The 14,208-nt window shown below is 41.6% G+C and overlaps 1 protein-coding gene across 1 annotated transcript in view; it reads left to right on the top strand.

Annotated features, from left to right (window-relative positions):
- The window catches only part of ADARB2 (adenosine deaminase RNA specific B2 (inactive)), a 320,370-nt gene that overhangs the window by 264,027 nt on the left and 42,135 nt on the right, over positions 1–14,208 (top strand). The window contains exon 5 of the mRNA XM_027809961.2: positions 9,357–9,525. Coding sequence (XP_027665762.2) covers positions 9,357–9,525 — 169 coding nt within the window. The remainder of the gene's footprint in view (positions 1–9,356; positions 9,526–14,208) is intronic.

The following is a 14,208-nucleotide window of genomic DNA, read 5'->3' as shown; positions in this document are numbered from 1 at the left end:
ATTAGTGCCCAGGGCAGATCCCTTCAAGAAGAGAGTCACAGGAGTAATTTAGGCTTTCCAGTCCCATTTGCATAGTTAGACAGATGCTAAAAGCCTGGTCCCAGTGAGACTCAGTGTTTCAATGAGACTTAAATTTCTGAAATTGAAATTGGGTGCCCAAACTGCTGACATGCTTTTGAAAATCTAATGAGGTCTCTTTATCTTCTGTTGCCTGATGCTCTTAAGGACATGTCACAAAGTCATTTGATATTTTTGGAAACATTATCCTTTTCTTACATGTGTCCAGGTTGACACATCACCAGCAGATGACAGGTTTTCTCAAAATATTTTAAAATAGATAAATAGATATGTATTTAGTAACCATATATGTCACTCTTTCTCAGAAATCTGTTTTTCTCTGTTTATAAACCTTAAACCAATAATCTTCAGATTCTCTCTCAATAATTCTGAACTTTATGAAAGCATCCCTTTTCCACAGCCACCACTCTATTCCTGGATTTTGTAATGTGAATCTATAATGGGCAGACTAGGATTCCTGCAGCCCAACAGATTTTGTTTTCTAAATTTCAGCTCAAATGACATCTGAGGTTTTGCAGTTAAAACTGTGGCTCCACCAGGTTCATCATTTTTTTTTAAATATGGGCTCAGGCGTGCCACTGCAAGTACTCCCCCTACAAGAGCAATATTGCTCCTTTGTGTTAAATCGGTGCTATGGAACAGAAAATAGTTGAAGATACTTTACTTAGAAACAGAAAATATGAGATGGGACACACAGCCCAGCAGCCTCTCACAGAGTAGGGAAAAACAGGTTCAAGGTCATCTTTCCAGGTCAAATTGTATATTTTACACTAAATGTGACAAAATGCGTGCAGCAGCTGGAAGTACAGAACAAGGGCTTCACTTCTGGAGGTGAGCACCCCAACCAGCACATCACACAGCCCCTCCTTGCTGTTATTGTCGAACCTAACTCTGTCCTTTTAGCTGTTTGGTAGCACAGGTTCAGCAAGAAGAGTGGAAAACATCCCTCTTATACCAGCAGTTTTAGGCACTCCCATGGGAGAATGACGCAACTTGGGAAGGGAATTGAGCCCCCATTTTCCACCTGCTGCACCAGCTGTAGGTGTCTCCAGCACATCTTCCTGATGCCTTCAGGGCAGCTCCAGCAGCAAACACCTTCCCCACCGTGCCTGCTGGTTGTTCTGGTTTCCATTTCAGAGCAGCTAGCTCTTCTCAGACACTGAGCCTTTTATCCAAGACCATTTACTGTCTTTCGACATAGCTTTTGGTTCTTGCTGTTTAAATAATATTTCTAATTGAAATAGCAATTGGCATCTCTCAAAACCTGGATGCAAGCAAGGCCCTGGCTCCGTGTCACATATAATTGCATTGGCCACAAGAATGGGTATAATAATTAACATAAAACATGGGAATGTTTCTATCCCTAAGTGTGTGAAGCAAGGAGCTGGAAAGTTCAGACTTTCATTCTCCCCTGTGATAAGCCAAACTGGAAATTGTCCTAGTCTCAATACAAAGAGTGCATCTCACCCTAAAACCAGAAGTTTCTTAGGTGAATAAAGGCTTAGTGACATCAACCATTGTTTTTACTTTACTGATCTAGTAAAACACATAGGAAGTAATTTTTTAAAGGCAAGTACACAAGAAAAGAAAAAAAGAAAATTAAGAATAAGTTTGTCCTCTACTTATATGGCAAAATCTACATTCAGGATTTCATCCTTTCTCACTGTAATTAAGGATCTCACCAGCATATAAGACTGTCAATTTACTTAATGCTCACTTATCAGTGGCACAGCATTTATTAGAGAAATACAGACATCTGCACTCAGGACCAGGCAGGAAAAGCGCAGTTTAGTCCTGTTTTAAAACTAAGATTTACCAGTAAGCCCACATACAGCTCTTTGTCTCAGGAGAAAAGCAGTGTTCAAACTCACATGAAGGGAAAGGATGCTCAAATAACTTTGATACTACCACTATCAATTTAAGTGGAAAAAAAAAATCCTCATGGATTTAGTATGGGAAAGAACCATCCAAGGGCCTGGGCTGACTGTCCCTCCTCTTGCTTCAGAAAGGAAGGGAAGGCAAAGGGAACCGGCGCTTGCAAACACAGCACTGTCTCCTTCCATACTCCTCAGAAGCAAAGCTGATGGGATTTCATCTTTTCCATCCGCTAAGGGGAGGAGGGAAATGGACCATAGAAATTAGAACTGGGAAAGACCGCTAAGTCATTCAGCCCATTTCCCTGCAAGCATAACATTGTTCCCCATGGTACATTCCCCAGTGCTTTTTCCAGTCTAGATTTAAATGAATCAATTAGCAATGGGGCATTCAACACTACCTTGGGAGACCATTCTAGTCTAATGGATCTCATTGTTAATAATTCTCACCAGTTATTCAGCCTGTCTTTCATTTTCTGCGGTGCCATCCCAGGTCCTCAGTTGTACTGCTCTAAATTTAGTACCCATCTCCCTTCTTGGGCTTTGCACCCTTCAGACACTTGGAAGAACTTGTACCACATTCATAGGTGTTGTTTACCAAAGATTTACATATTTAATTTTTGTACTCTTTCCTGCTGAGTCATACCCTCAGCAGTTTTGTCCCTTTTTTTCTGATTCAACTCCACTTTGGCAACCTCCTGTCCATTCATTTGTGGGCTGGGAAATCCTCCTTGTGAATGAGGGTTACTGGAAAGTCCTGCATAGATCTTGCTAAACTGATTAGTGCAACAGTCCTTTTTCAGGTATCTGAAGATGTGATTGAGCAGTTCAAAACTGGCTTGTATCAGAGAGGGATTTTTCTTCCAAAGGAAATGAATTTGGTTTTTGTTCTCAAACCCACACCCCATGGTATTGGGGGAAGTTTACTGTGCCTGGCTGAGAAAGGAGCACCACGGCTGCTCTCAGACAATGCCCTGGCTCTTGTTTCCAGCACAGAGGGATCAGAGGTCACAACAGAGAGGACTGCTCCTCTGTCCCTGCCCATTCACTGACAGAGATGAAGAGCACTGCAGAGAATGACCTTCCCCAGGCAGTGCCTTCGGGGCAGGATTACCCAACACATTAATAAAGGAAGACAATACGAGGGTCTCAGAGGCTCCCTCTGCACCCTCTCTTTTCACAGAAATACAATATATTCACTTTCACATATCTCACAGTTTGACGTCAGGAAAAGAAAACCCTGCACAACTCCAGTTTTTCAAAGACTACATTTCATTTATACCCCAAAATATCTCTAACCTCACTGCCAGCCACTTCTTCGCTCCCGATATTTGCTACCTATGCAATTGCCTTTTTTTCAGACTCCTGCTGCTACATTTCATAAGCCCTTAACATGCTTCTTCCTTCCCAGTTTTTTTTGTCAGACACTTTTTCCCATCAGCTGCTCCCACCTCCCTCAGGGCTTCTTCTCGGGACACTCAGTTGTGAGCTATGGGATACAGCTGGGGTGCTCACTGAAGTGCCAGGTTCCCATTTGTCACTGAGATTATCACAATCACCACCACTGGTACAGTAGAAAATGGAGAGAAAAAATGGAGTTGCAGCAGAGTCTTTATGGCTGGCAGATAAATGCATACTGTTAATAGCTATATGCATATGTTAATCATGCCTGCTGTACACAGTTCTTCATTTATGGCTACATATTCCCTTTTTTTTTTTTTTTTTCAGTCACGAGTGTGGCTTTGTTGTCCATGCAGAGCTGCCTGTGTCAGGAGTGCATATTCTACATTGAAACTGAAGGGCAGGGTACACCATGCTACACACCCCAGTCCCTTGATCCTCAGCTCCCTCCTTGCATGTGCATCTTGATTTCACACCCCTTGAAACCTCAGAAAAGAGTTGCTTGGGTTATAGATACATCATCAAGCTACGGGGCAAATGGACTGATAGACCTGGTTAAACATATCCCTCACTTCTAATCATAGACCTACATCTGTGAGAGCATTAACAAACAGGGAAAATATTTTCAACTTCTTTTCAGAGAAACGTGTCCTTTCCTTGCTTTCTCTCAGGGAGGAGATGGGGAAAAGAGCTCTTCACCTCTTTTGCAGTAGCATTTTGCATGGGGCATTGCCCACTGCCTGGCAGTGCAGTCCCTCGCAGGGCTCTGCAGGGGTGCAAGACTGCCCACAGCATGTCCTCACAGGCAGCTTTCCCAGCATCACTGCCCTTTCACGCCTAGACTATCTCTTATTGCAAAGTTAAAACCATTCTAAGGATGTGGCAGAACTACTAGGGAAGAAGATAAGAGAAAATAATGTGGGACTTGTCAGTGCTATGTAGCGTCAAGAAATTTTGCTTCCCTAAACAAACCTGAAACAGAAACCTGAACTTACTCAGAGTAGAGGGTATTAAAAAAAAAACCCAAAAAAACAAAACCACAAACCTCCTCTGTGATCAGAACTCTATTAAGCTGCCTTGAAAATTATTCCAAATACACTTTTTTGCAGATAACAATAGACAATCCTTTTGACTGATTTGTTAAAAAAGGCAAAGGAAGAGCATAAAATTATTGCTTATCAGAGAGAGAAACAGCACCGTTTAAAATAACATGAAATTGTACCCCATGAATTATTCACAAGGGCTGATGTTACACTATCATTATTTCTGGCTTTCCTTTTTACCACATAGGATTTTGTGTCAGCTGCCACCAACCCAATAAAAAAGGTGGGGGTTTTTCCCCCCTTTTTTTTTTTAGTTAATCAAACCTGTTTTTTTCTGATTATTTTTTCTAATTTAAAAGGAATATATTCCAAGCAGTGAGTTGTCTTCACAGTGTCATGTTGAAAAAGAAGATAGATTTCATTACCACTAGCAGGGTCTAAAACATGCAGAGAAATAGACGTTTGCATAGTGACTGGTGTTTCTTTACGTGTTGCACCAGCTGCTGAGAAGCTAAAGTGTGATCCCAGTTGTATGCTGGTATGAGCAGTTGCAAACTCCATCCTGTTCAATGTGAATGAAGCTCAGTGAATTTCACAGAAGCTCTCAGATAGACAACCAACGTGATTCCGCTTTCTGATTGCACGTAACAGTCAACACCTCTTGCAATTACCTAGTGATTTTGATTTTCCTTTTCCAACACATAAATATGCAGGACTACAGATTCTGTATTATGGTAGGTCTTAACGATCACAGCACATTAGAAGTGACAGTAACTCTATTAAAGTCAGTAGAACCACTGATTAGACTGGCCAAAACTCTCTGGTTTTATTGGTAGAGCTGTGTCTTGAAGCAGATGGGTGTAGACAGTTTGTGGCTATGGCTATGGCTATGGCTGACTTAAAAGCACAGCTCATAACCGTAGTCTGTAAGACGTCAGCCAGTCCTCTCTATCCAGCCTATCTGCTGGGAAAACCTTATTTTTTCTTGCTTACTGTGTCTTCTGTCAGCATCTTTCTGAATTATTTCTATTGCAAGCTTTTTGGCTGCAGGACTGATGTTTTGGGAGGCCATGTAGAGAAGACGGCATTGTTTGCTTTATGTGTGTAATAGCCCAGCTCAAGGCAATATAACCATCCATTAATATATTAATATTAATACAAACAATTATCCTTAATTGTTCTGGGGGGAAAACTGGGAAAAAAGGTTGAACATCAGGAGAATTTTTGTGGAAGGCACCGGGTTTGCTTTGCTTACCATCTTGCAAATTGGGGAGTGCGGATTCACACATGGTTTTTGGTTACTTGTAATAAGAGAAATCTTACTACAAGCAGCTGTCTACAGTTCAGAAAGCTGTACTTCTGCTGGCGGTCTACAGGTCTTCAGAGTTCATGGAGAGAAGCTGGCAATGCTGAGGTGTAACGCGGACTATCCAAAAGCAAATATCTAAAATAGGCCAAATGAACCACCTCCCAGGAAAATTCCTCTCCTTTGACTACACAGCTTACAGCAATTAGCTCAGCTACAGACATCTGAATGCTAGTTATCCAGAACAGCTGAAATGGATCTCACCACTGGTGTCAGCAAACAAAGAGGCTTATAAGAAAACCTCTTTCTTTCCAATGGCTCACCTGTGACATGAAAGTCAACAACAACTGTGACTGTTGTTCTATAATGCAACTAATTAATTGACCGAATCTTTGGAAATAAAAGGCAGCAAATCCCCTTCCCCCTCTCCCAGCTGTCCCCGCCAACACAGCATTAGCCAGGACCCAGCCAATATGCTGACACAGCTCCTCAGTTCCCTTTCCCCTGCTCCATTTCCTTTTCAAATTGAAAACTATCAGGGGTCTTTAGGCAAATAATAGAGACCTAATGCAGGTGCCTGTTATAAATAGTTCACTAGTTACTTTTAACCTAATGTCTCCTCAAACATTACTTCACAGAAGGTGGTGAGGGGATGAAATGCCTCATGAACTCCGACAATCAGTGGATTAGGAGTTAAGGTCACAATAATGTAGCCCATTTCTTCTTGTTTGTCAAATGACCTGAGCACAAATCCCTGGGTCTTTCACCTGAGACTGGCTCCCCTCAGTAAGAACATGGGTCTTGGCGAGAGCAGTCCTCACCTGGGATCGTACACACCTAGTCAGGGAAGGTGGTGTTTGGCTGGTGGTGCTAGGTTAGTGCTAGTTTAGGATTTTACCACACCCAACACTAGCTTTCCTAGGCACAACTTGATGGTGTGCTTGGTCTAGATCTGCCACATGTCTAAGGTTAGATTAATCAACATTTAGGAGGTAACTTGGCATTCATATATAGAAATCACTTGAGAAATTTGAAGTATTCTGCAGGCAAAATAAAATAGGAAGCAAACATTAATAACAAGAGTTACTAATGACTGGTTTTTATGCAAAACAGACAATGTACAGAAATGCCTATTAATTCTGAATCACTGAAGCAAGTATCTAGGCTCAAGAGTTGGAAATGCTGCCTAAAATGCCAATGTGATCAGTCAATGTTAAAATTTGCTTTCATCAACTAGGCATCACGTGTCCTATTCTCAGAGACAAATTCCTTCTGTGTTCACTGGAAATAATATCAAGCATTTCACAGGGGATAAAACTCCAAGTCTATGTGTGTACAAAACAAGGCATGCAAGAGGACAATCTGTTAGCATATATGCTCCTGAACACATCAGGCAACAGTCAGGTTGTTGGAAATATTTCTCATCACGCTGGGTGCCCCCACATGCAGCACTGAACGGTGCTACATTGGTCACAGATCACTTTCCCCATTTGGCTCCCCAGTGAGGTGTAAATATTTCAGAGCTAATGCATAAGTCATGTACACCTGTGTTTCTGAGTACCACAGTAGTGAGACGTAACTCTTGGGTATTTCTGAGCATGGAGGAACATGGGTTATTTTCTGTCATTGCAAATGGAAAATACATGGAGATTTTTAATGTTTAACACCCAGGCTGGTTCTGCAAATTCTTGGAAACCATTGCCTGTAGCCCCAGGCAACATCTAAGTGATGTTCTGCAAACACATGCACCTTGCCAGGACTGCCAGACACCCCAGGCTGTGTCCACATGTGACTACCTGCTGGGTCCCATACCACTGAAAGCCAACATATGGAGTTAATTCACCCAAAAATGAATACCCCAAGCACACTTGCTACTGCTGTGTGGGTGGGTGTCGCTATAGCAAACAACATCAGAGGGATTCATATTATTGCTGCATCAATAGGGGTTGGGGGCCTCTGTTTAATTTCTGAATAAATTTAGACCTCACAGAAATTTTTTTCATCATTTTACGAACATCTCAAACTAGAAGAGGGAAAGAGTTAAGCTTATTTATAGATAAAATATTTGAAATAATAAAAGGCATCACAGTGCACTGGACTGATGGGGAGGGGTGAGTAAGGTATAGCTCCTGGAAAGCAGGAGAGCAGGATGGCTGCCCCAGATGGTTTGCTTTGTGTTTGCAGAGCCTTGTGCTTTGACTGTGAGGTGAAGGGAGAGATGAGGAGGCACATTAGGGGTATGCTAATGTAAGGAGAAGGAAGCAGTTGGTCTCACTGCCCTGAGGAGTATTGACAGGGGTCCTCAGGTGCAAGCAGAGAGGCTCATAGGTTTCTGAACAAGGAATTGTCTCCTGGTGTATTTCTGCTGCACTGAGGAAAATAAGACTGTCCACATCGGTAAATAAATAAAATAGAACAAAAACAAACAAAAAAAAGGGCAAAAAAAGCTGATTCTTATCATGTACCTTCCAACCAAGGAAAATACTATATACTGTTCAGGAAAGTATACTGAGTGGGACTTAAACATAGTTGCAGACAGGGGCTCAGGAAATGTTTGGTGTTAGTCCATGTGAAAGACACAGTTACCTAGATGGACATGTGTCTGATCTAAAGATATCCATTATTTTTCTCATGAAAGTAGTGACCCTTTAGCAAAGTGACACCAAAGCAATTCTGATGTACACACAGTCATCGTGTACAATGTCAAACACAGTCCAACACTCTTAGGCTACTTTGTCACATCTAGAAGAAGCACCCATCAGCCAGAAAAATCCTCTTTCTCCAAGATCTGCTCCTTTGTTCTTTGGTATTCAGAAAAATGCATCCTGAAATGTGCTGTGCAATAAGTGATTTCAGCTTGGGCTCAGTTCATTCTTAACTCTTCTTTGAAATTGTCCACAGGGCTGAATGAGCTACATTTTAGAGTGAAACACAGGTCCCATTGAAGTCTGTAAGCATTTTTCCACTGACTCCAAAGAAATCAGGATTTAATCCTAGAAAGTGTCTACCTGGAACAAGAAAAGCGTGCCTTTCAATTGCCATCACCATTACTTGGAGCGGCAATGGAAGAATAAAGCTGGTCTCAGTGATGAATGCTCCATCCCTGAGACTGCAGTGGAAAAGGCACCAATGTAGCTGCTCTTGGAGACATGAAAAGGAAACCGGACTGAAAGCCAGATCTGTTTTTTCTCCGAGATTTTAAAAAAGCAGCTCCAGAAGTGTTGCTTGCATTTTATTTAGTACTTATAGTGCAACAGCAATGAAACCTAATATTACAGGGAGTGTGTGTTCCCACTAGAAAATATCTTGAACAGCTCATAAAAACCTGGCCATTTATCAGCACTGCAGGAGATCTTTATTACCTCCCTACAGCGTATGCTCTCCTATGATGCAGTTATTGATTTAACAAGTAAACTTCGTGGCAAGCTTTTATCTTGGAATTAGTAGCAAGACTGAAATAGAGCCTTCATTATTCTAATAACACAGAGATGTGAGATTCCTGCATATTCCAAAGGCCATATCATCACCTTAACAAGCATCCCATTAGGGCTGTCTGGGCTGCCACATCAAAGCGTGGGCTGTGAGAACTTTAACAATCATGATATCATACTCACCCCCGGCAATTTCACAGCCCTTTTGTTTTTCTTCCTACAGGTTTGGACATCAAGCAAGCTCAGGTTATTGTGCTGTCATCGGGTACCAAATGTATAAATGGGGAATACATTAATGACCAAGGGCTTGCGGTCAACGACTGCCATGCAGAAATTGTGGCAAGAAGGGCATTTGTTCACTTCCTCTACTCACAGCTGGAGCTACACTTAAGGTAACTGAATTCTGTTGATGCTTGGGGAATGTTATATGGCCTTCAGTGGAACAGATCTGTCCTCCAGACATTCGAACTATTTGGGGTTTTATGTTGTTGTTTCCAAGTCTTTAGCTGATAAAGGACCGATACACTGCACAGAAAAAGATGAGAGTTAGATAGTTTAGAGTGTCGGGTCATGAGCTCCTTTACTTCAGCTGATTTTCTTTCAGTAGCTATTAGATATGACTCATAAAGTTGGGGTTTATGAAGCCTGATGATTTTGTACAAATCTTTATGTGCAGGCTTATTAGCACCATTCACTGGCCAGAGACTGAGAGGGGGTCATTTTGCTCACTACAGCTGTTTTGCTGTCTTCCTTGCTGCTGCTGAAATATCTCAAGGGAGTGATTTATTGATCATTAATGCCTTCATTGACTCCCTAGAGTCAATAGTACAGTAAACTTTGTGCCAAAGTGCAAGATGCCATCACTCACTCCTTCTTTACCATGTTTTAAAATGTAGAACCATTACAGAGGAATGATCATTCCTGTCTTCAGCCAAACCCACCCTGTTACCATTTAAATTGTTAACGGGTCATACACTTCCTGAAAGCTGGTAATGAGTGGGGTACCACAGAGGTCTATCCTGGGACTAATCAAGTCTATCAACAGTCTGGAAAAGGCTATGTAGCGCTTGGTTAGAAACTTTGCAGAGGACACCAACCTGTGGGGAGAACCAATTGATATGCTTGAGGGCTGAGCTGGAGGACTGGGCCAGCAGGAACTTTGACAGAAATCTCAACAAGGACAAATGGAAGTCCTGCACAAAGGAGGAAAGAACTACCTGCAACAACACAAGCTGGGGTTTTACTGGCTGGGAAGCAACTCTGCTGAAAAGGGACAGGGTTTTTAGGCAGGCAGCAAGCTGAACATGACATAGAAGTGTGGCTGGTGGCAAAGAAGGTCAACAGGATCAAGGCTGTATGAAGAGTCAGTCAAGGGATGTGATCATCCCTCACTACTCAACACTCATTAAACCTACATCTACAATAACATGTGCAGTTTTGAGTCCCACAGTACAGGACAGACATCAACTATCTGAAGCATGTTCAGCAGAGGCCACCCAGACACTCAGGGGCCTGTGTGGAGGGGCTGAGGGAGCTGGGCTTGTCAGCCTGGAGGTGGGATGGCAGACCCAGCAGAACATATGTCAACAATACAATGGAGGTGGCATCTTTACCAAGGTGCACAGTGGGATGATGACAGACAACAGGCACACACTGAAACAAGAGAAGCTCAGTCTGAATATTAGGATAAACTGTCTGCGTGGGAATAGGCAGCCAGTGGAACAGGCCACTCGACAGGGTTGTGCAGTCTCCCTCCTGTCTTGCAGGTTTTTGAAACCTGAATGGATAAAGCCCTAAGGAACTTGGCAAACTGCTTTGAGCAGAAGGTTGGGCTAGAGCCCTGAGGTCCTTTCCAGCCTGAATTATTGCATAAGCCTATGAATACTGAGCAGAAGTGAAGCTGAGGTGGCATTTCTTATATGGAAGGAACCAAGTAATGAAGGAAGCAAGGACAAAAAACAAACAAACCCCCCTTATCTATAGGTCATTCTCCTGCCCTCCATTCTTGCTTGCATTTTCATGTGACTTTATCTGAAGGCCATTAACCTTAGTGCAAAAACTCCTTTGACTTCAGAAGATTTTGCATCAGGTCACAGACACAAGGATTAACCTGAGCAGGATTGTGTGTTCTTGTGAGCACTTACTATGCTGTTGCACTGAAGCAACAATAATAGGAATAGTGGTTATTTTCACTTCAGGCTGGAGTTGAAGACAAGAGAGTATATCGAGTAGATGAGCTTGACTAACAAAGGGGGACAAGAGCCTTGAAGGGTTTAATCAAAACCAATATTCTCTCTATTTCAATCTGAATTGCTTTCAAGTTTACATTAAATTATTATGTTTTCAGCAGTGTAGCAGCCCTAGTACTTGCTTCGTGCTGTGGTCTCTTGGGAAACAAGTGCTACCACTGTACATTAAACTATTGTATTGATTCACCTCCCTAACATGTTCAGTCATATTATTATTTTATTTGGATCAATGTTAACAGTCTTTTGTTAAAAGAATCCTCAGTGCAGCACAAGCTCTGTTGACAATAACTTCAAATCACTCTGTTCAGCCAAGAGCAGGCACCACTGCTTCTCTGACCAGCACACACAATAAAATTCTCAACCAAAATTGTCAAGGATAAGCACCTTTGAAAGACAGAGATGGAGATATTATCAAATCAGATTTTGCTTCCTTAAAGTCTGTAGGGAAGCAAGGCTGTGTGTTATAACACATTCTTCAATTCTAGTATTTATTGCTACACTCAGGTGTATGCCATCATCAGAAGCTTTGTCATATGGTGAGAAAATGGGAGTGTTCAAAATTAAATGAAAAATGCATTTTGTGCACAATGGAGTCACGTTTACCCCTTTTTCTCTAGAAAAAGAGAGACAGCTCCCACTCGCAGATAAATCACATGGTCCTACCACATAGCTAAAAGGACAGGGTTTTTAGGATAAACATGTTAACTCAGTCCACTGGGACCCCCTGCACACCAGCTCCTCAAGCTTGGGGGAGACACAAATGTGGCTTCTGCATTTTCATGCATTTACATTAACCTACCCCAAATTAATGTCCTCTCCCAGGCCAGGAATCTGTTGCACAAAGTCACATATGAACAGAAACTCTAAAGATGGTTCCCTAATGCAAAAAAAAAAAAAAAAAAAAAAAAAAAAAAAGAATGCAAGCATAGCAAGCATAGTTCTTGCCTCAAATAACTTAAATTTTCCATTCCTCCCTATGGAACAGGCAATTTTGCTGTGTTCAGATTATTCCCTGTTTTCCACATGGCTTCCTCAAACCAGCTCTACCTGCTCAAAGTGATCTCTGTAGCTGGATTTCAAACTTCAGGTATTTGCAGCACAGGAATTATTTTTCTATATGATGCTTTCCTTGAAAAGGAACCACTTTTCCAGAATTTACAAATAATAGCATTGACATCAGTAAAAGCAATACGAGTACTTGCCTGAATGTAGCATGAAGACTTCAAGGGACAAGCAGGCTGGAGAAAGCAAGGGCCAGGATAGAGAACTAATGTCCAGGAGAGGTGGATTCATTGAGTTGAATTTACTTCATGACACCTCACTTGAGATGTCTAAAACTTAGTTGAATGTGAACTAGATCCTCAAGGATCCTTTTATCACCAGCAGAGAGAGATGGGCATCTCTGGACTGGGACTCAGCAGACCTATTAAAGTATCTGTTGTGGGTGGGATGAATTGCCAGGTACTGCGGCAAATTTTTCCCCACTCCTACAAAGAGAGCATAGGGTGACCGCTTCAGATATATAAACTGTAGAACAGTCTCATCCACAAGACAAAGCTGAACCAATATGTAAATTACCTTTTTTTTTCCTTCTTTTCATATTGCTAAATGTTAGAGGGGTGACTTTCCTGACTTTTCTTGGGAGAACTCCAGAATGGGAACTTTATCCTCTCCAAGAAGCAAGAGTGACAAATACTTCAAAAGGAAACTTTCTTTCAACAATTCATTGTCTAGAGGTCGAGTTAAATAAAAGCTAAAAACACAACTAAAACCTGACAGCTTCTAACCAGTCTGATTAAAACCCTTAGCCCTCCAAGATTTCTTTTTTATGACAACCATAATCCTCCAGTTCTCAAGACTTTTACGAAAAAGATGAAAAGTAACACATAAGTTTTCTAATATACTAAAGAAAGACAAGAAAGATCTTTTGAGAAGCTTTTTCTAAAAATCACCATCAAAAAGTACACAAATACCAAGTTTCATTTTCTTGCAATGATGGCAGCCAAGTTCCCATTGATTTCAGTGGGATTATTTATGCCAACTGTCCAATAGGGAAGCACAGAAAATCCAACTCTTCTTTTTAAAAGAAAAATAAAACTAATAGCCTGTTCTTAAAATAAATCAGCACCATAGCAGTCTTGCTGCTGTAGTGGCCTTGCAGGTGCCAGAGGGATGATTTTACCTGAAGTTAAGTTTTTCCAGCAAGTCAGATGCAAACTACTGTTTATTTTATACATAAAAAGCAAGGAATAGTCTTTCCCCTCCCCCCCCCCCCCTCAGGAAAATGAGCTGCTTGTTATACATCTACTATTTCTTACTTTTGTCCTACTAACCTCCTAATGGGCACAGTTCCTTCCCTTTTAAGCCTGCTGTTAGTTTTCTTAGGATGCCCTGCTGTAGCATGTAGTACTAGAAACTTCCTGTACGTGCTAAATAAAAAAAGCATACATGCTAAAAACAGCTCCTCTGCTTCTCTTTTCAAGAGTAAGGCCTTGTTTCAGCAAAACACTTTGCATATATTAAACCATAAGTATGTTCAGTACCTTCTTGAAGTCAGCTCAAAACATATGCATGTTATGCTAAATAATGAACTTAACCACCAGATTAGAATTTAGCACATTCTTAAATGTTCCTCTTGAAACAGCCTCAAATCCTACCTCTCCCTAAAAATTAATAACAGGCAAAGGATTAGGGGCAAATTCCGCTCTTTTAGCCACTGCCAGCATGTGGAAATGACACTTTAATGCCACCTCCTGAATGACTGACATCTGTGAGATCACTGTGGGCTTCTCTCTTCATTGATTTGTGTAGGTGTGTGTGGCTGTG

The sequence above is a fragment of the Falco cherrug genome, chromosome 4 (assembly GCF_023634085.1).
Source record: "Falco cherrug isolate bFalChe1 chromosome 4, bFalChe1.pri, whole genome shotgun sequence".
Lineage (NCBI taxonomy): Eukaryota > Metazoa > Chordata > Aves > Falconiformes > Falconidae > Falco > Falco cherrug.
The sequence above is the reverse complement of the archived record's forward strand: the minus strand, read 5'-3'. Positions and strand labels throughout refer to the sequence as shown.